General features: G+C 28.6%; 2 protein-coding genes across 2 annotated transcripts; one reads left to right on the plus strand and one right to left on the minus strand.

The window, feature by feature from the left end:
* Positions 1 to 5377: 5377 nt before the first annotated feature.
* Positions 5378 to 5707, minus strand: LOC135931055 (uncharacterized). The gene has a single exon (XM_065467918.1). The coding sequence runs from the start codon at positions 5705 to 5707 to the stop codon at positions 5378 to 5380; it is 330 nt and encodes a 109-aa protein (XP_065323990.1).
* A 1512-nt stretch (positions 5708 to 7219) lies between these two features.
* On the plus strand, positions 7220 to 22206 carry LOC135931339 (solute carrier family 35 member F2-like). Its single transcript, XM_065468388.1, has 7 exons — positions 7220 to 7382; positions 12423 to 12532; positions 16673 to 16899; positions 18057 to 18240; positions 18349 to 18514; positions 19473 to 19698; positions 21463 to 22206. The coding sequence occupies exons 1-7, from the start codon at positions 7282 to 7284 to the stop codon at positions 21829 to 21831; spliced, it is 1383 nt and encodes a 460-aa protein (XP_065324460.1). The 5' UTR covers positions 7220 to 7281; the 3' UTR covers positions 21832 to 22206.
* Positions 22207 to 22681: the final 475 nt, after the last annotated feature.

The following is a 22681-nucleotide window of genomic DNA, read 5'->3' on the forward strand; positions in this document are numbered from 1 at the left end:
ACAGTGGGTCACAGCGTGAGTCTGCGTGACGGGTCTTCCCAAATATTTTGTAGGGCAAGATTGGACCTGAACATAAATTACCCGTGAATCACAGAAAATTTAATCTTTTAAATTTTTTTTTTTATGAATATGCAATTTTAAAATTATAATATAAATTTTCTAATCTTAATAAAATAAAATCGGAATCTTTAAATATGTTTATATATTCATCGAAAGTACATTAACGATAATCAATCAATTAACATAAATTGTATTCTTAAACAAACAACAAAATCCAATTTATTTAAAGTTAATTTATTACAATGAAGGAAAGGAAGATATATATCAGAGACCTGCAGGCCCGGCCTGAAATTTTTAAAATATACCCGGGCCAGGCCTGAAATTTTTTTTTAAAATACCCGGACCGGGCCGGGCCGTATTTTTTAAAAAATTTATACAACATGAATTATTATATTCGTCAATTAGATATGGTTATAATGATTATATATAGTTATAATTAATATAATTTTTGGTGAAAGTTAACTAGCTAACACTCATAGTATCTATTACATAATAAAATTATAGTTTTCCTGCCATGGAATAAATATGCAAAGGATTAAATACATTATTATATGATATATTGTTATATTTTTTATTAAAAATATCATTTTTATTAAAAATATCATTTTTATTTTTTTTATAAATACATAGCATTTGTAATATACTAAATGTCTGTTTAGAATAAAATAAAATAAAATATTTGGTGTTGTTAAACGGCTCGTTTTGAGCCGTTTTTTAAAACGGCTAAGTTTTTTTATTCAGAAAAATATTATACAAGCCTGAAAATTTTGCTCATAGAAGGAGCAAAGGTCTAGACATATAGTATCGAAATTTCAAGTTAGCTAATATACATGCTTATTAAATGATAATACTCACCGAAAATTATGATAAAACACGAAATAATGAATTTTTTGAATATACCAGGTCAAATATAATTTTTAAAAATTCCGAGACGGGCCTAAAAAAATTTTTTTTTAAATATGGCCGGGCCTTAAATTTTTAAACCCGGGCCAGGCCGGGCCGAAAATTTTTTAATCTGGACCGGGCCGTACAAATGGTACTTCTGCAGGTCTCCGATACAACCTTAAAAATGCGAAATGATAGAAGATTAAACGATATGCATAAGTCAATACCAGCTACCATTTATAAATTTTCTAATTCATCCTACATGTAAATAACCGTATACTCTAAGAAACATTTAGAGAATTTCCAGACCATACTAATGAAGCTTCAATATCTACCCAGGAAAATTTGTGAGGATGAAATTAGAGATTCATCACTTACAGAACAAATAACAATGACAATATTTTGAATTTTAGAAGTAGGAAAATTCATTTCCTTTAGTAAAAAAAATTTAGACCCGGAAAGTTATTTTCTATCGCTTATAAGAGGAAAGGCGAACACAGATGAAATAAAAGAACATGGGCATTCTTCTTTTTCTAAATAAAACTCTTAATTTATAAATTAATTATTTTGTGTTGTTAATATGGAATTAAAAAATATGATAGAATAAAGCGTAAAAGTATATAAATAAAGTTTTGAAAAATTTAAAAGCATCGTGACTTTCTTAGCGTGACGGGCGTGAACGAAATATTGTCCTTCATGATCGGGCGGGTCTGGTTTAATTTTTTTTAGTAGTAAGCCTGAAAGGGGGTGAATTTTTTTTATTGCCACCGTGAATTAGCGCATCCACTCTAACATCTATAGCACGCACCCTATAATATTCATCTAAATTTTAGCCTTTTCCATAATTACTTATATAAACATCCCTACAATATTTTGTTAGCTTATGACTTTAAACTCCTTATTTATTTATTTGTTCCATCAAATGTATTTATTTTATAGAAAATAATGCTGAACTTTTCTCACCAGGTTAACATATAATTTTAGACAGCAGGGATTCACAATATAACAATATAAAGGATTTGACAAATGGTTTGTTGTGGATAATTGATATAATTTTTTATATTAGGAATAAATTAATTTTAAGTAGTTGTAAATGAACGCGTTCGTGAACGAAGTTTGTTTGTTTAAAAAAAATGGTGAATGGCGTTCCTTTTGTTTTTGACGAACTTGGAACGCGTTTTATTAATTTGAATATTATTGTTTATATTTTAATTTAATAGATTAGCATAAGCATGTATATTATTATTTCATTATCTGAATCTGAAAATTCAAAATCAGATGAATCTTTACCATGTCCCAAATATGAAATATTTTACAGCAACATTCTATATTGAAGGAACTAATTCAATACTTATCAAATGTAAAATGTGCTCAAAAAGTATATCAGTTTCAAAATCTTCAAGTTCCAATTTAAAACGACATTTGATTGTAATATTAATTATTTTATATAATATAATTTTTTTTTTTAATATATAAATTTCATATTCCAATATAAATAATAAATATTCAAAAAAATATATAATTATTAAAGGATTACGAAAAAAAAATCATAATAACAAAAGGACAATATTGAGGCATAGATCATAAAATAATGTAATATACAAAAAAAAGCGAAAGCAGCAAAAATTATTCAAAACTTCCTTCATCTAATCATCAGGAGAAATCGAATTAATAAAACAAACATAATTAGCCTTAGGAATGGCCATTGCGATCCTCTGCCTTAAGTAAAAACCTTCGCGAGACTCCCCAGATTTTCTGATTAGGCGGCCAACGTCTTTAAATAAGTTTTTAGCCAAATCACCATATGTAGTTAAGGTGAAGCAAATGATGGGTATGATAATGAATATGTAATTTGAGAAATCATAGCTGTATTTGCTGATCTTAAAATTTTGAGCTCTGTTCAGAGCATCCTTGTTATATTTAGAAGGGGAGTTAGTGTCCAGACAAGAGAAATCCCATATTAAAAATTTTTCCTGAGACCATGGGATACGTGTGACCCCATCAGTATGCCTACTATCGGAAAATAAGCCAGAAGGCTCCATTGAGGTAGGAAAACATTCAATTTGAAAAAATACATTTTGGTTATTTGATCCTAACAATAACACTAGTTATTTAAAATTAAAAAAGAATTAGTATCCATTATGGTCAACTATTGATAAACAAATTATTAAATGGGATTAATAAAAAAGTACTAAATTTATTACTATCAAATTAATTACATATGTTTTATTTTTTTAAAGATTTGAACGTTCTTCAATTATATATATCCAATATTCAAGTTTCAATAGCCATGGATCAAACTTCCACAGAACAAACCTATAAAAAATAAACTTACATTATTTAAAAAAAATGCATCGAAAACCCTAGAAATGATAATGCAAGAACTGTTAATTTATAGATATCCTTTTTTTTGACGAGGAAGTAGAGGATATTGGAGGAGGATAATTATCTCAATTTTTTGGAGCAAAGGACAAAACAATAAATGTTTTTAAAATTTCCCACGTTAAAAGAGTTGTTTTTTTCTCTCTTTAGCTTTCACCTTTTCTGGAGGTAAGCTCCTTCAACATTTATCTCCACTTTATGTTATTCATACAATCTCTTTTATCTAATTTATACTTCTTTATATTGGCTCTAACTTTATGGCCCCATTGAAGTTTTGGCCTTCCTCTTTTACATTTGCCCAATTCCAAACTCTCAACCTTATTTCCTATGTAGTTCATAGGCCTTCTCATTGTGTGCCCATACCAAGTCTGTTTACCATTAACTTAGTCTTAATGGGCACTACCTTTAAACTACTTAGTATTCTTGTACTGTGCACTTTATTCTTTCTTGTTACCCCAGCAATCATCCACATCATTCTCATCTCCATAGTTTGTAGACTCTCTCATCTGATTCTTTGGTTGGCCAAGTTTCCGAACTATAAAGAACAGTTAGTTGTACTATGGAACTGTAAATTTTTACCTTTAATTTGTGTGGGATTCTTTTGTCAAATAGCACTCCAGATAAAGATCTCCACTTTAACCACCCTTGATAATTTTAGTCTTTATCTCTTTTTTTATTGTGCCGTTTGTTTGTATAGTGGTGCCCAAATATTTGCAGCTTTCAATTGCCGATATCTGCCATTCATTTATATCAATACTCTCTGTTTCATCTCCTCATATCACCATATATTCCGTCTAGGTATAGACTGAGCTAATACATCTATTACTGTAATGAAGAGAAGTGGACTGAGAGCCGACCCTTAATGAACTCCTTCCGCTATTGTGAAGCCTGCTGAAGTACCTGATGTGCTACGGACCATAGTTGTATGGCACATATACATATCCTGTATTATTCTTATATATTTTTCGGGAATCTTTTTATGGCGTAGCGCCCACCAGATATGTTTTCTTGGGATTCTATCGAAGGCCTTTTCTAGATCGAGAAAGTCCATGTATAGCTTTTTGTTCTTTTCCCTGAATTTTTTTGCCTAATTGCGTGGATAGCATCAGTTGTTGATCTTCCAGGCATAAAGCCAAAATGAGTTTCTCCTATTTCGATTATGTCTCTTAATCTTTTTTCTATTATTTTCTCGTATAGTTTTAGACAGTGTGACATTAGTTTTATGCCCCTGTAATTTTGACAATTGTGTGGATCCCCTTTATTTTTAAAGATAGGAACTAGATAGCCCTGCCTCCATTTTTGGGGAACCTCTTCATTTCCAAGTATTTTGTACAGATTTGTGAGGAGATGTATTCTATCATCTCCTAGTACTTTAAGGCTTTCTATTGGAATATCGTCTGGACCCCTAGCTTTGTTGTTTTTCATATGCTTGAGGCATGTGATTTTGACATGGGGAGTGTTCATCCAGATGTAGTATGTGGGGATTAAAGTTGAGAAGCTCCTGAAAATATTCTTTCCATATATTCATTATTTCTTTTTCCTTTATTATCAATTTCCCATCTTTATTTTTGATTAATCTGTATATTTTATTTTGCCCTTCTTTGGTATGTAGTTCTTTATACATGTCATCGTATGCCATAGCTTTGGCCCTAGCCACCGCCTTTGTAGCTATTCTCTTGGATTTTTTGTAATTTGTCTTGTCATCTGAGTTTTTGGATTTGAACCATATTTTATATAAGGCTTTTTTCTCCTTTATAATGGTTTGTACCTCTTCATTCCACCACCATAGTTCTTTGTATGATTTGTTGCCTCCCCTTGTCAAGCCTAGTGCAGTGTCTATTAATCTGGATGAAAGGTCTGTCCTCATTTTTTCGCCAACTTGTAAGGAATCTATTGTTTCAATGTTTGCATTGATTGCAATGGCATCTTTCATTGTTTTTAATTTGCCCCATTTGATGCATGGTTCCAGTTTTATCTTGTTTTGAGTGGATTTATTTGAGATGTCTAAATCCATGACTAGTAGCTTGTGTTGTGCGGCGATATATTATCCTTAAATGATTTTGCAGTCTATTACATCTTTTAATCTTCTGCGAGAGATTAGCATGTAATCAATCTGTGCTTTCCTTGTACCACTTTCGTATGTTATTAAATGACTGTCTTTTTTCCTATAGTAGGTGTTGGTTAAGGCAAGGTCGAAGGCTTGCACAAATATTAGTACGTGCTCTTCTTCATCATTTCTTTCTTCATATCCAAAACCTTCATGATGCCTTTTGTAGCTATCTCTTGCTTTCCCCACATGCGCATTTAAGTCACCACCAATTATGACTAGGTCATCCTTAGGGATTTCCATTACAGCTTCATCAAGGATAGCTCTAGTCATCTTTCACTTCTTCCTTGCAACCCGTTTGAGGAGCATATACTGAATAGACTGTGTAGTATTAATTCACCAATGCAGAGTTTTATCTTCATTAGTATATCAGAGATCCTGTTGACTTCTATTACCGAGGAGGTTAGATCTTGACCGGACCGAGGATGATGCCGACACCGTTCCTATTGCTAACAATTCTATTATAGTACAATTTATACCCATCTCCAATCATTAAAGTTTTCTGACCTTTCCATTTCGTCTCTTGTATGCACGTTATATCAACTTTTCTCTTATTCAACATTGATGCCAATTCTCTCGTCTTACCTTTAAGCGTCCCAATATTCAAACTTGCTAATCTTGTCTTCTTTGCATTGACCTTTACTTTACTTTTCATAGGATGGAGGTCTAAACCCTGCGCGTCGCTTGGAGGGAACGCCCTAGCTTTCATATTCATATTTCCATTTGTTTCCTTCATTTTGTTTATTGGACAGGTATCCTTATCACCCGGCTGTCCAGCCTGTCGATGACCGGGGTGTCATCTCTAAGCTCCGAAATTCATCCTTTACACATAAGTCATCGAAGAAAAACTTAAAAGTTTTTATGCTCCTTACCAGGATTGAACCCGAGTCCTTCTTCGTTCTTCTGTTTCCATGCATACATCTAACCATTTGGCCAATCCCCTCATCTGCCCCCCGTAGATCGCGTTTTTAGTATAGCTCATGCCGTATTAACTGTCAAGTGTTCCTGTCTATCAGATGAAATTTTGAAAAATAATTGTTAGTAAAAATTAATACCAGCACTAATTTTAAGTTAAATGGTGAATATTTCGAATTTATTTCTCTTATTTTTTTCTCATTGATTTATATAAAATTATTTATATTTTTAAAATGAATATAGATGGTGTTAAATTTTTTGGCGTTATCGTTAAATTTATATAAACTGAATCGAATTGACTATCAATGCTGAGTGGCGAGTATTGCCTGAAGTTAATCATGATTTTTTATTAATCCGGCTAACTTTAAGTACTACATCAAAAGAAAAATACTCATAAACTTTAAACAATAAAAAAGTCTAATTTGTTTTGTAGCATTGAGAAGCAAACTAAATTAAGAAAATTACAACCACAAAGATTTTTTAAAAAAGCACCAAAAAGAAACTATATCCCTTACTTATTTTTACACTTTAGTAGTTTTCGCCATATTAAGACCAGTGTTATATGATACACTTGATAATGACACTTTTGTATAAGTTTTAGTCTTTACAAGAAGTATATTATGTTACAATCTTCCCTGAACCTTTAAAATTATTTGTCTTAAAAAAATATTATTACATTCAATATTATTATACAAATTTACAGTTTGTTGATGATCTTAGACCACAATAGGCAGATATTTTATGATATGGAATTGTACAATAGATTAATATAACAAATATGTTTTATTTATTATTATACTAAATTACCTCGAGGTTATATACGTTTAAAAGGCATGTCAGATGTCACTTTTTTTTTCGCGAAAATTTGAAACGAATTAAACAAGCATGAAATAAAAAATTATATTTTTCCCTTATTATAATTTTGATAAGAAATGTCCCTATTATCTACCAGCCGAGAATATTTAACGTCAAAAACTAAGAAGAAATTTTTTTTTATAGATTATGACAAAATTGTTGATACCATAAAATCAAGGTAATACTTAATAATTGTTAAAAAAAAATTTAAAACTATTTTTTTATTCAATTATCGCAAACATATTTTAAATTGCAATTTTATGATGATTAATAATATTTGAATAAATAATAATTAAAACTATTTGTATTAAGATAAAAAAAACAAATAATGTATTATAAATTTACTATCTATATATAGAACATTTATTTTCTGATTTATAATTATTTTCTTGTATAATTATATAATATTAAATTAAATACTCATTGTAATCATAACTATTCTTAAAAAAATGTTTACCTTTTGAAATATCAAACTATAAAAATGAGAAATCTATATTTTTTTATTCATTTAAAAAAAATATATAAAATTAAGATTAAAAATATATTCAATATTGAAATTATATTCTCACTATAATAAATGACTTGATTAATAACTTAAACATATTACATACAAATTTTTTTAATTTTAAGTGCAACCCAATTCCATAACTCATCTAAATAAAGTTAGAGTGGAATTAAATTTACAATTTGCTTTGGTTCTTTAGCTCAATAGCAACTTCTAAGTTTATACATTAGTTAAGTAATGGCTATAAAAATCAATTCATCCTAATCTTCAGGCATATGCCTAAATAATTTGGTAGGGATGATTGAGATGTGATTTAATTTATTTATGCTTTTTTATAGTTGATTTATATTTTTTAAGCATTTTAACTAATAACTAAGTTTTTAGCTAGGTTAAAATTGGTTAAAATGGCTAAAAAGCATAAATCAATTATTCTATGCTTTTTATCATACCATAGTCTGAGGGCCACCTATTATTGAAAAAAATATTTTATATTATAAATCAACCCATGATTGCATTAGTTTTTTTTTTATTTGCAATTTTTAAGATCTTTTATGTCAAATTTGCTATCACTTGGAAAAGAATTTATATGAAAATAATAAAATAAATGATTAAAATAATAAATAAATTATTAAATATGAATTTAAAATTATTTTAGCTTGTGTGTTCTTGTAAAATTATAAAAATGTAACCAATAAAGATTGGGTGAATTGGACATCACATGATAAGCTAATTATGTCACATTTTACACAAACACAACTAGTGCTGCAGAATATTCATGAGAAGAATAATATCTAGGTTTACTCCTATCCCATATCCTTCTGTCCTCTATGAGCTTACCCTTACCTCCTGAAAGATATGTACAAGTAATTAGACCCTCCCCATTCAAATAATTATCTGTATCTGTATTTATAAAAAGTTTACTAGAATATCGATTTTTTTAAAAAAAAATATATTTTTATCTTTCAAAATTTATAAACTCTTACAAAATTTAATTTTCTCTCTCTCTTTAAACGTTAGAAATCTATTTTTGAACATTAAAATAATAAGTATAATTTGATTTAAGTTATTGTAAAATGGTATATATAAAATGTTTACCCTAAATCAATGATGTATTAGCAATTCATTAATTAAAAGTTCACACACATAGAAGTCAGCTGTAGCACCTTATGGTTTGCACATCGACTAATTGCCTTATCGATCACTAGATTTATAGCTGACTTCCTATGTATCCACACTTTTACATGTACAAAGAATCGCCACATTACAAGTATTAGTAAACACACATCATTTGCCCTAAATAGAAATTCGTAAATTTTTTTTCGCCATTTTCGCAAAAATTTTATATGATATTATAAATCGAACTTAGTTGATTTTGCGTATTTAAATAAAATATAATAAATGAATAAACCTCCAGGGCCCGAAATTCCTAAAAAAAAATATAAACAAAAATTATGATAATCTAATTTTTTTTCTCTCTCTCTCTTTACATTTTTTTAAAGAAAATAAATTAATTAAATTCATAAAATTTTAAAATTAAAAACTTTTCCTTATTATCGGGGCAATATGGTTCAGGAAAAGTGGACCGGTTATAATATATAAAAAAAAATTTTTAAAAATATTATTTAAATAAATAAGTTTCACGTTTTATGAGAAATAAATGTGATGTCATATTTATCGCGACCGTTAGTTGCATTAAATTGATTAATTTATGTAGAATTTAATTTGTTGTTGTTGTTATTCGTTATAACTTGTAACAGTTGACTATACAAATTTAGAGTTTGATAGAAAAAAAAAGATATCTTTAAAAAAATTTTGAAACAAATTTCATCTTGAAAGATTTTTTTACGTCAAAATTACAAAAGCTTAATTAAATGATTTTTGAAAAAATAGATGTTGGCATTCTTTTAGATATAAAATTTTGCCCAAATTTTGGTCAAAATTTTTTTAAACAATCATAAATATAATTTAAATAAAAATTCAGGAAGGATTTATTTATCAAAAAAAAAACGAAATTCGCAATTTTAAGATAAAATTTTGAGCATTCTCAGAAAAAAAAAATAAACAAATATTTCAGTTTAAAAAAATTTGAAGTTTTTTTTAAATTTAAAAATACTATTCAAAACAAAATTTTGAAAGTTAAATTCGTAGAGCGAAAGCGAGTCCGGGTGAAACGTAGTACAAAATTTTTGGAATTACCTTCAGCTTAAATCCTTGCCTAGACTGACTGACATTCATTCATTTATTTAAATGTATATGATCAATATCAATGTAAATCAGCTGGTTTGATTTCCCTTAATGTAAAATAATCAGTATATCGTATATGTATCTAGATATACCTTTATAAAAGACATCTGTATCTAGATATGTCGAGGTATCTAAGATACTTTTTCAGATACATTTTGGTATATTTATTTTACTAAAAAATTAAAATATTCAAATGCAAAATACATCTTATCTCATATGAGCATATAATTTAAATTAATATATATTAAAAAAATATTTAGACTAATATAATAAAAAAAATATATTTATATAAAATATTAAAACTTATATATAAATATTCATTAAATATTATTTTTTCCCCCTATTTAAATCTATAGATATCAGTTCAAGATGAAGGATATTTTTATCATGTAAAGGAATATATAAATCCTTGCTAAGCCATGACGCCCATTAATTATTAAAAACAATGCCATTGATGCACTAAATTATTTTAAGCAAATAAATTTGTTTAGAATTTTTTATTCCGCTAATATTTGATGAATAAATTATAAGATTGATGTAAATTTAAAAAAAAAGGTATGCACTGTTTATATGAGAATTTGCTCGAAAGAACGCTAAAAATAGGAGTATTGACAATTTTTTTATGTGGGGTTCGAATTGAATGAGAATAAAATATAAAAATGTTGTTGATCTCATAAGAGGAGTTACTGTTTGAGAACAACGGCGAACAATGTTTATAAGTATAATAAAAATTGTATCTGTATTTAGATAAGTTTTTAGAGGATACATCTGTATCGGTATTTAGATCCATTTTAAAAGTATCTTTTAACAACTTTGAAAATGATTTATATTAAAATTTTAAATGAATTCCCCAAAAAACATTCAATGATTCTCATTTATTTTTCCAGTGAATTTATATACATATATATATATATATATACTACTAGATTGTCGATGACTAAAAGTGTACATATGAGTCAGCTATATTTGTGTTTTGCACACCACTAAGTGTCTTATTCATCATTATATGAATGCGGTTAACATGCAAACCATAAAATGGCACCAGCTGACTGTTATGTATGAAAACCTTTAAATGCATTTGATGCACGCATCGCCAATCTTGTGTTATATACATATATATCATTGAAAAATTCTTATTTTTGGATAACCAAAATGGCATCTCACCATCTGATTTGCATTCAATGCCACCCTAAAACGCATTTAATTGGATGTATATTCAGTCAAAGTACAAATATACATTATGTCATAGCTTAATTGATATATTTTTTTTGCCATAAATTCCCATTAATTTGCGAACTTTGAATTGATCTTTTAGCTTATTCATAAATCTTCTAAGAAAATAATTTATACGCCATTTGTCATTCGAAGTATACAATCTTTTATGTCATATATTATTATAATAATAAAATCATATTAAATTCATCCATAATTTATGACCTACTCTTTATTTTGCTATATTTAATATATATTCGCGTGGTTTTTTTTAAAACATTTATTAAGATTATAAAATTATTAAGACAAATATTTTTAAAAAAATTTTGCATTAGATTTAAAAGGCTATACGACCAAATTGTTATTTTTACTTTAAAAATATAAATACCGATATAATACAAAAATGGAATTTAATGTTGAATTGAAACAATTTAATCCGGTGTAAAAAATAAATAAATAATAAGATGGATGACCAATCTTGACCCCTTTTAACATTCTATCGAAATCGTTTATTTCAAATATTTTTTTAAAAAAAGTAAAATATTTAATTTCTTGCACTTTTTGGTTAGAACCTGTTCCCCAAAAATTTTAAAATGGGTTTTGTTTAATTACAGCTCACTTCAATGTATCTGTGTACTTTTAATCGTCTATATGTAGGTTAGTATTTAATGCCATTAAACATACGCCATATAGTATTTTGGTAAGGGTAACGCAAGTAGGATCTCCTTAGAGTGAGACCTTAGCTTCACCAATAAAAAAAATGTTACATTTCTTCGGTTGAGGATTAGAGTGTTTTATATACATTTTAAAATAAATATTTCAGGGATAATAATGCGGATTAAGGATTATACTAAATTGTATTTTAACATTTTTATTGTTAATATGGAAAAGGCAGGTGAATTGATTTATCGAAAAATGCCTTTCGCAAAATGAAAGTATACATAGAACATTATAATACTCGGTCTACGATTTCCTTCCTACTCTTCCTTCTTTTTTGATCCGTTTAAAAGAAAAACAATTTATATCACAGATGTTTTCCGGTTTCTTTTATAAACAAATCTTATCAGATATCGCACGTCGGTTTTTTTTGTTCAATTTATTTTGTATTAAGTGTTAATAAAAAAAAAATTTATGGTATACGACATGCGGAAAATGTAACACGTAGCGTTTATATATTAAATTTTTCGATAACTTTGTCGACATTGATATATATATTTTTTTTAAATTTTATCTTTTAAAAACTATAAATTTTTTTAGAAGTTTGTGGGAAAGCGTTTTATTGGGCCAATTAATCTCAATACTGATTTGCACGACCGGAGTGACGAGTGAAGTATTAGCTTCCGTTTATCACGTTCATATACCCACGGGTAAAATAAATAAAAGAGTTTTTTTATTTACTATAAGTAATTCATGTATATCTGTATATCTTCCCTTAAAATAATTATATTTTCTCTTAAAATATGTATATTTTCCTTTAAAATAAAGCGATTTTCATTTAAAATAAAACATCTATTTTGCCTTTAAAAATAATACTATTTTGCCTTAAAAATACAAATATACGGGCCAGCCAATCTACAAAATATTATGACCAATTTTTTCTTTTTTTCAAAAATAAGAGAATTATTAAAATTATCAACGTCCAGGACCAGGCTTCGATTTCATAATCTTATTTATCGATTATTTTGTGTTATATACACATTGGTTTTGTGATAGCCATAAACATAATCTTCAAAAGATAGAAAAAGTAAACGAAAAAAATAGAAGTTATTAACTTAAAAAATTTTTTTTTTAAAATATGGTATATTTGTTTAATATGACACACGATTTTCATATTTAAGATAAAATTTTTATAAAAAAAAATATGTATATGTTAAAACTTGCACTAAGAGAATACACTATGGATTAGTGTTGTTAAACGGCTCGATTTGGAAAAACGGCTAACTCAATATATTTCAGGATAAACATTAGTTTAAGCCTGAAGATTTTGCTCATACAGAGGCACAAGGGTTTGGGCGTATATTTAGCCAAATATCGATGCTTGGTCAATATTTTTCAGGATAAACATTATATGCAAACCTGAAGATTTTTCTCATAGATGATACAAAGATCTGAACATCTATCTAACCAAATCTAAAGATTATTCAATATTCTCCTGACTAAAATATTGAAAAAAATATTTAGCTAACTGTTTTTAAAAAAACGGCTCTAATGGAACCGTTTAAACAATATTACTTTGGATAGAGAGTTCATCTTTGGGAGGTTATTTTTTTTTTTACTATATGTTTAAAGCCTTTATTCCAGAGTTTTGAATTCTCTTCAAAATAAAAAAAAATATTTAGAGATCTTTTTAAAAAAGATTATTATTTTTGAGAATGCGGTCAAACAAGTTTTTTTTTTCGAGCTAATTTTGCCTAAAAATTCAAAAATATGCTTTTTGTAACAAAGTTTATTATAAGTCTTTTGTGATTATTTTGCAAAAAAAAATCTTTAATCCGTCATACTAATCTAACACACATAAGACTCCCATTGGCTGATCATTGATATCGATTCATTATTCTTTTTTAACCTCTCGTCATTTTAGCCAGTCGTTACAATGCCAAATTACAAATTTAAAAAATTAATAGTTTTGATCTTATAAAATTCGTGCGATATTCAAAAAAAATTAAGGGCATCTGCTTTCTTCTCATCATCGAAATCTGGTGGTAAATGTTCGGGTGAAATAGTCTGAATAATCTATACAGTGAACCAGAACATCTCGGTTAGATGAAGACCAATTTTAAAAACCCAACCGGAAGTAGAAATATTTTAATAATTCATTTTAATAATTCTATTTCCCATTATTATTCGATGAAAGAATTGAAAATTTGAATAAAGGAGTGGAGAGATATTCGATTCGTAAAAATTGGAGCACTTTTATAACAAGCATCCATCTTATATAATCTATATTTGTTTTCCCCATTCACATTCATTTAATTTACACTTTTACGCTATTCGTAATCTTAAACACCCCTTTTAGGGATGTGCGAAGACTCTTGGCGATCTAGAGGCGAAAATTCAGAAAATCAAAAAATCATAAACTAAGGAACTTCCTCACTTTTAATTTGGGAGCGAATAATTAGCTTAAAATATTATTGTGGTACTGTGTAAATATTTTTGAAAAAAAGAACAAATAATTCCTTCCGGCTTTTCGTGTTGACGTTCAATGTTCATTTACAAAAAAAAATAATTAAACGCGTTCAAATTCGTAAACGATTTAAATATTTTATTTTTGAAAAAAAAATGAATTTATAATATTTAATATAAATGCCAAATCAAAATAGTATCGTGTTAGTTAGCCGTTTGGTATCAATATTTTTATTTTTATATATAATATAATAGAGTATAATCTCTACTCTTATATAGTAAAGATAAAATTTAAAAAAAATTTTTTTTTTTTTTCAATCTTTATTAATGTGTTTTTCAACACATTTTCATATGAAAAGGTTTCGTGTTTAAAACGGTAAATACGTTAAAAGACAGTTTGGCAGGTGCTAAAGTTGGTATTCCTTTATTATATTTAAGGAACGAGGATTTAATTTCGGGAAATTATAAAATTGTCGATTTTTATATTTTCGTTTGAAATTATTTTGATAAACAATCCTACTAATTAATTCATTATTCAAAAAAATGAGATTTTATCTCCCGAAGCCTTTTTAATTCTAGTTCTCTACCGATTTATTTAAATTAAAGTTAAGTTTTATTTTTGTTTTTATTATTTCGTTAAAATTAGAGAAAAAAAATTCCAATGTATCATACAGATACATGGGCTAAATATATCTAAATACATTTATTTAGATACTAATTTTTCAAGAAATAATTAAGATACATTTTTTAAAATTATAATTTACGTAAAATATGCATTTAATGTTATATATATATTGAGTAAATTAAATATTTTATATTTTTCGATAAAATATGATTTTAAAATAATAAAAAAAATTTATAATATAAACCCACCGATCTCTTCACTGCGTTCGTTCCCTTCACTGTTTAACAGAGAGCCCGACTCGTTGGCATATCGTTTCAGAGGGCATACACTAAAAGTTGGGCGATTGCGATTAGGGAGGGGTAAAAGAAAAATTAAAAGTGAAATTAGCTAATGTAATTTGCTTTTACAGTTGGTCTGGTGGACCTTTGGATGGAGGGTGGGGGAAATTTTCTCTGGGCTCTCCGTTGAGTTTACATATTTGGGAGCTTAGATATTTGACGAATGATAGGATAGGACGAGTATATCAAAAGGTAATTGTGGTAGATATGATTGGTATGAAAATATGATAAACGAAAATTTATGAATATTTATTGATTTTTATTTGGTCTTTTGGTATCTGGGCATTTGCCAGATTTGAAAAAGACCAGGAGGTTCTAGTATTCAATAAAACGGTCTCATAGTTTTATTCATATGAGGCATTCCCCGTTTAAGCACACTCTTAAGCACACAAAAATGTCTTTCAGCTGGTAAGCTGGAAGTTAGTATATTGCTAAGTACTACACTTTATTAATAACACCTTTATATTATAATAATTAATCTTTAAAATATGGTAAAATCTCGACACAAATTTTTAAAATAATAATCATTATTTAAAGTTTCATGGGTGTTAAAATTTGTATTCTTAAACCACTATATTAAATTTCATCTTTATTGAAACCACCCAAAATATAAAATACATTTTTAATCATTCCAATTTGCTACACAAGTTCGGCATATAATAATATCCGAAACAGTAGTTAATCAAATATGCAATTTATTATTTTTAAATTTAACCAATGTTATTAAAATATTAAAAGATAAGATTTTACCTTTATATAGGGCTATAAAGTTATTAATTTTATATGATTAAAACAAATTTAATAAAATTTAGGTGCAAATGTTCCCCTCCATCTAATCTTATTTAAAATTTTATAAGACTCCTGATTATGGGCTAAGGGTAGTTGGATACCACTTATTTTTTTAAATTATTTTTTTGATATTTTATATTGATAAAGATTGGAGACCTACAGAAATACATTTCCCGGATTTTTTATTAAAAAAATTTTTCGGCCCGGCCCAGCTTTCATATTTTCATGCCCGGTCCAGATTATTATTATTTTTTTTTAAATTCTCGGTTCTGGCCCGGGTTTTTTAAAATATAATTATATTTATTCTTAATTTCTTTTTATAAACAATGACGATTTAAAATTTTTGGTTTCTAAATATACGGCCCGGCCCGTATCCCCGAGCCGGGCTTAGGGCCGGGCCTGCAGATCTTCGATGAAAATAAAACTTTTACACAAAAAGGAAAAAAAAATTATCAACAGGGTTTTTTACACCGGAAAGGGATAATTAATATCCTCTTGGGAACGTTGAAATTTTTTTTCCTTAAGAAAATTTATTTTCAAATTTTCTTGTCGATTTGAATCTTGTCATTATATAAATTTGAAGTATTATGCTGACATTTTTTTTGCCACATTCCTTAAAAAAAAAATAAAAGCTCAAAATTTTTTCAATTACCTGGTGCTGGCGCTGGTGTTCAACGCGTGTCTCTATTTTAAAAGGCGGAACGTGATATCATCCCGCTATTCCTCCTACACCAAATACTATTATTTCGAGATATTGAAAAACCGTGGTATCAAATACTTCGTTTTAGCCCTCATTGATGTCGAAGCTAATTACCTGATAGTTAAGGCTTACCAGTACACCACTCTCACCAGTATCCAGGTTTAGCGTTAGTTTAGTAAGATTCGGAGTCCTGCAAAATCGTTTTTTTTGTTTCCAGCCTGCCCTTAACCAGTCTTGTATTTATAGTACCATTTTAATGCAGGAAATTATTAATCATTATATTATTTCTGACTGAGCCGACATTTTATTGCTGGTGCTAGGGTCTTGAAACCAGTCTACTCCGAAAAATGAAGATATATGAGGATATAATTATTAAATGATTTTTTATTATGGTAATTATTGCTAATATTTTATTTTTAAATTTTTGGTATATTCATTATTTATGAAAAATCTAATGATTCGATATCTCCATTATCATTCCAATTTTTACATTTCACCCATTCGGGTTATTGGAACTCTCACTGGTTTAGCAAAAGTTATGGATTTTTCGTTCTCTTTTATCTGAATATCCGCTTCATAATAATAGGAACTGGCCTAGATCCCCCCCTCTCCCCACCTCTATTTCAAAAGTGTTTTATTAATGTTTGCGATATATCCAAAATATTTATTCTGTTCCTGCCTCTTTCAGTTCCAAAACGATGAGTTTTAATATTAACCGAAAAATTTACATGGACCCATCTATCCGAAACAAGAGCAATTTGCTAAACAACGACCAAAATTGTATTAAGATCCAAAATAAGCCTCATTTTAATTAATATATGTTAACGGAATCGTGCCGTTGCATTCGATCTGCTACATATCATACCCCGGTCAAATCTTCCTAAGGTTAGATCAGAAAATAAGTGATATTCTCAATCATTGTCTGTGGTCATAGACGGTACTCTAAAACAGTGATTTTGTTTGAATTATATTATAATCATGCGTGGTAATTTTGATCCAAACAAATAAGCTCAAACGGTCAGATTTAACATTAACCAAACCTTTCCTCCCTCTATTATCTTTATCCCGTTAGTTTAACTCGATTAAAACTTTATCCATATATTATAAGGATTTCATTAAAACCGGCCCTTTGACCTTCACTATCAATTATCGATTAATTACAATTCGATATTGGTAACGGATCTTATTATATCGGTCAATTCTAACTACTTTTGAATTTGATCTCTTAAAATTAAGCTATCAAATATTAAAGTGTAATATAGGTATATATATATATATATATTTAACAAATTAATAATCTCAAAAATAAATTATAGTTGTTGGATTGCTTAATCATACCCGTGGTAATGCTACTGTCCGTGCTGTTTCTCAAGGCCAGATACAGAGTATCCCATTTTCTTGGCGTATTCATATGTGTGTTGGGGGTGGGATTCCTGATTTATTCTGATCGTCAACAAAGGATCACTACCACCACGGCTCAAGCATTGAATATCCAACAGGGTTTCTTACACTCGTATTCATAGTGTATCCCAAAGAATTATTCTTATAAATTAGCTTTTTAAAAATTAATATTTATATTATAATATTTTTTCTCTTTTTTTAACAAAGATACCTTCGGTAATAACAAATTTTTGGGTGATATGCTTTGCCTGGTAGCAGCTATCCTCTACGGTCTCTCCAATGTTGGGCAGGAATTTTTTGTGAAAAGATTCGATAAATACGAATTTTTGGCCTTGCTGGGAACCTTCGCTACCCTTATAAATGGAGTACAATTGTAAAAGCAAAAAAATAAGCATTTTTTTTTAAAAAAATGAACCTTTTAATTTGTTTCATAATTATTTATAAGTACATTTAAGCAAAACTAAGTTTAGGGTAAAGTGTTCTAGTGTTTGAGAAATTAAACATAAAGGAAGATAGATATCAGAGACTTGCAGGCCCTAAGCCCGGATACACGGGCCGGACCGTATTTTAATTTTTTTAAACATACCCGAGCCGTACCTGAAAATTTTATTTAAAAAATATCCGGGTCGGGCCATATATTTTGAAACCAAATATTTGAAATCGCCATTATTAGAAAATTAAAAATAAATATAATATATTTTAAAAAAATCCGGGCTGGGGCTGAAAATATAAAACCCGGGCCGGGCCGAAATTTTTTTTTTTAAAAAAAATCCGGGTCAAGCCTTGCAAATGGTACCCCTGTAGGTCTCTGATATATATATATCCAAAAAAAAAACAGAATTTATTTTTCAATTTTTTTTTGTTAAACGGTTCGATTTCGCCGATTTTAAAATTAATTTTTTAGCCAAAATAATATTAACGAAAGCCTCGAGATTTCGTTAATAAATCTCCAAACCTTTCTGCCATCTATGCGTAAATTTCCCAGACTTGCGAAATCCTTTTTTTGGCTAATATACTGGGTTTGCCCTTTCTAAAAAATCGAGCCGCTAAACAACACAGTTTTTTAAATGCTAGAACGCTCTGTTATGGTCTCAGCCTTTAGAATAAAACGTATTTTAAAATGAATACAGAAAAAATGTATAATAAAAGTTTGATTTAAAGTAAGCGAATAATTTTCTTCATTTATTTGAATTGAATATTTTCTAAGCAGAATTATTTTTATTCGTTAAATTATGATTCTGAAAACGAATAAATTGTTATAGGCGTTAATTTATATCTATTATCTCCCTTACCCCCACCCACCTTCGCCCTCCCTACAAAAAAAAATTTAGCCTAATTTTAGAACGTTCCGAAATCAAAATTTCTCACTTCATTAATTCAAACCTGAAAACTTCTTACCCTATATTACTTGTATTCCTATTTTCTCTCGCCATGTTCGGACTTTACTTCTGCATGGCTACGGCCCTCAATAGAACCTCAGCTCTGGCCGTTAACCTTTCTATACTGTCGGCCGATTTCTATACCCTGTTTTTGGGAGTGTTTTTGTTCCATTTTAAGGTAATACATATTTATTTATTTTAACTCCATGTGGCTGCATAAAATTAAAGAAATTTCCTAATATTCGAGTTATTTTTTTAAATTATACTCGGGTGGTAAAATTTACCTTTTTATTTCATTTAGACTCCCCCCCCCCCCACACACTTCTCCCCGATAAAAGGTTTTGCCACCAACCATTTATCATAGTATTGAGAAATTGATTTGTCTAAAAAAAGTTCAAAAAAAGAACAACTATTTATAAAGTAATAAATCTTCATTAGAGAGTTACTAGTCAAAAGTCCATTCCTTCTCTCAGTGAAAGTAGTTAAATAAAGATGAGAACTAGGTTTTATTATACGTATCGTCGGTTGTGTATTATAATGTTCTATATTATATCCGTTTTTTAAAATTAATTCTTCAGTAGAGCTAAAATATATTGCATTCAACACAATAATGGAAATAAAGGATTATTTCTAAATTAGATTTTATGGTGTGATATGAAAGAATACAGTACAAAAAATGTATTTTGCAAAAAAAAGCGGATATAAAACATTATAATTATTAGCCGACGATATATCGGTTTAAAAATAATAAAATTATAGTCACGCGATACATTACCCTGAATAATCTCACTTTTTAATGTAATATTCAAAGACTATTAGAGAATTCATGGCGTAGCTGAGGCGGAAGATTAGAAAGTCTCAGGCTAATAAAGAAAAAATAATATGTCAATATAAACAGTAAATTTTGAAAAAATAAAGTAATTGAGATTTTTCTAAGAAAAGAGCATTTAAAAATAATGTAACCCGATAAAAAAAAAGACTTGCAGAAAGATCGGCCTTAACATATCTATTAAAATTTAATTGGGGGGAAGCACTAAAAAAAGAGTTTTCCCCACCTATTAGGGAAATTCTGGCTACGCTTATAAAAGAATCATATGTTAGGTAAAATCAACTCAATCTAACAAAATTTTCTTGATTAATTATTTTAGTAAATCATTTTGCACCCGAAAATAAGTTACAAAAGTTACCAATGCACACTCAGCCCCCAGTTTTCGAATGAAATAGTCCATCATTATTTTAATAATGATTTGTGATAGGCAAAATTGGTTACAGGGAGATAAATTAGTGATCTGCATCGGGCCTAATTTTAGCCCGGCCCGGCCCGAAATTTTTTTAAAATGGTTTTGCCGGCCCGGCCCGAGCCCCAATTTTTTTAAAAAAAATTAAGGCCCCGACCGAATTTATTTAAATATAGAAATTAATTTTTATAATTACTCAAAATAAAAGACATATGTTATATGGCGTTTAGTTTCAATAAATATAATGAAATTTTTTTATTTTACATAAATAATTCAATATAAAATTGATAAATTTAGATATATTAAAAAAATTTCCAAGGTCCGACCCGACCCGGCTCGATTTTTAAAAAAGGCCCGGCCCACCCGATTATTTTAAATATAATTAGGCCCCGGGCCGGGCCGGATTTGGGTCGGGTACGGGCCGGGACTAACTTTGCAGATCTCTAAGATAAATGATACCATACGCCAACAGTTAGATAAGCTGTCATATTTTAAATATTTACTTTGTCATCATTTTTTCTATTTTTGTTTTGGCATAAATGAGTCTAACAAAGATGTATATTCTATTTATGATACCAAAAAATCTCCTATCTTAAATAAACAATAAGAAAGTATCTTTTATTCATTATTTTTGTTAAATCTCGTTGCTCATCATTAAGATTAAGTTAAAAATCTACAACATATTCAATATTTTATACTAACAGTTCAATGCACTATTCCTTCTCGCCTTTCTCTTAATAATAAACGGGGTTGTTATTTACAACCTTGCCCCGTCGCAACCAACCTCCGATTCGGTTCAAACAAATACTAACGATTCCAGCAATATGCCCCAACCGAATGAAGCCGCCGAGCTTAAAGATTCCTCGACCAATATAAACGGTTTTACTAACGGTAAAGTTTCTATTCTTGATAAAAGCAAGCCTTTTCGTAACGCAAGTGATGACAACGCCTTTATTACTAATCATTTTGAAGATGGGGCAAAGGACGCTTTCGCGATATCTATCGATCCTCAATCAAATTTTGCCAACGATAATTTTGATCCGGAGACTAATTTGGTCCCGACCAATAAATAATGATTGGTTTATTAAAAATTTTAATAAATTTCCAAACTAAATAAATAAATCTCTAAATCAAATAATAATTCTTTTTTTTTAAAAAAAAACAAATATAAATTTATTTTTTTTAAAAACGTTTAAAATTTTTTATTTTCAAAGAGAAAAATAATAGTAATCGTGTTTTATTATTTATATTATAAAAGACCCTATAATTTTTGTCGTCTACTTAATTTTTTTTTTATACAATAGTATATTCACAATATTCTTTTTAGTATTTGATTCGTTACAACATACAATAATATTAATTTTTTAGTTTTTATAGATCGTATACAATTATTATTTTTTAAATAGTATGTTTAAAAGAAATAATTAAAATCATTTGCTTCCACATCATTTACAATGTCTTTTTATGCTTATGCAATATAGGGGTAATCAAGAAAAAACCAGTAATTTAATTTGGAATACTTTATAATGAGTTAAAAATCCCGGGGAAAAATAATAAAGCCCTTCTACAGAAGATTGTAGTAACAAGCCCACAGTCAGTAAAATTAAACAGATGTCTTAGATCTGCAGCGGCCATAGGAATCTATTTGATTTTGCTGATTCTCCATCTAAGCTAGAGCCCCATTTAGGTTAGAGTTGAAACGATATAAATTGTAATAGTTTTGCTTTATTTCGCCAAAACCGGAATAAGACCTAGAGGATTAAACTAAAGCTTAATTTATAATAATATAAATAGGGGTATCACTCAATTTTCCGAGGAAACTAGATATCGACTAAAAAACTGATGTAGCCCGTCAGTCTCGGTATAAACGATCAGATACTTATGGCCAGCTCGCCAGTTAAAGCGAACCAATAAATTGGGGCT

The sequence above is a fragment of the Gordionus sp. m RMFG-2023 genome, chromosome 1 (assembly GCF_954871325.1).
Source record: "Gordionus sp. m RMFG-2023 chromosome 1, tfGorSpeb1-WG-v2, whole genome shotgun sequence".
Lineage (NCBI taxonomy): Eukaryota > Metazoa > Nematomorpha > Gordioida > Chordodea > Parachordodidae > Gordionus > Gordionus sp. m RMFG-2023.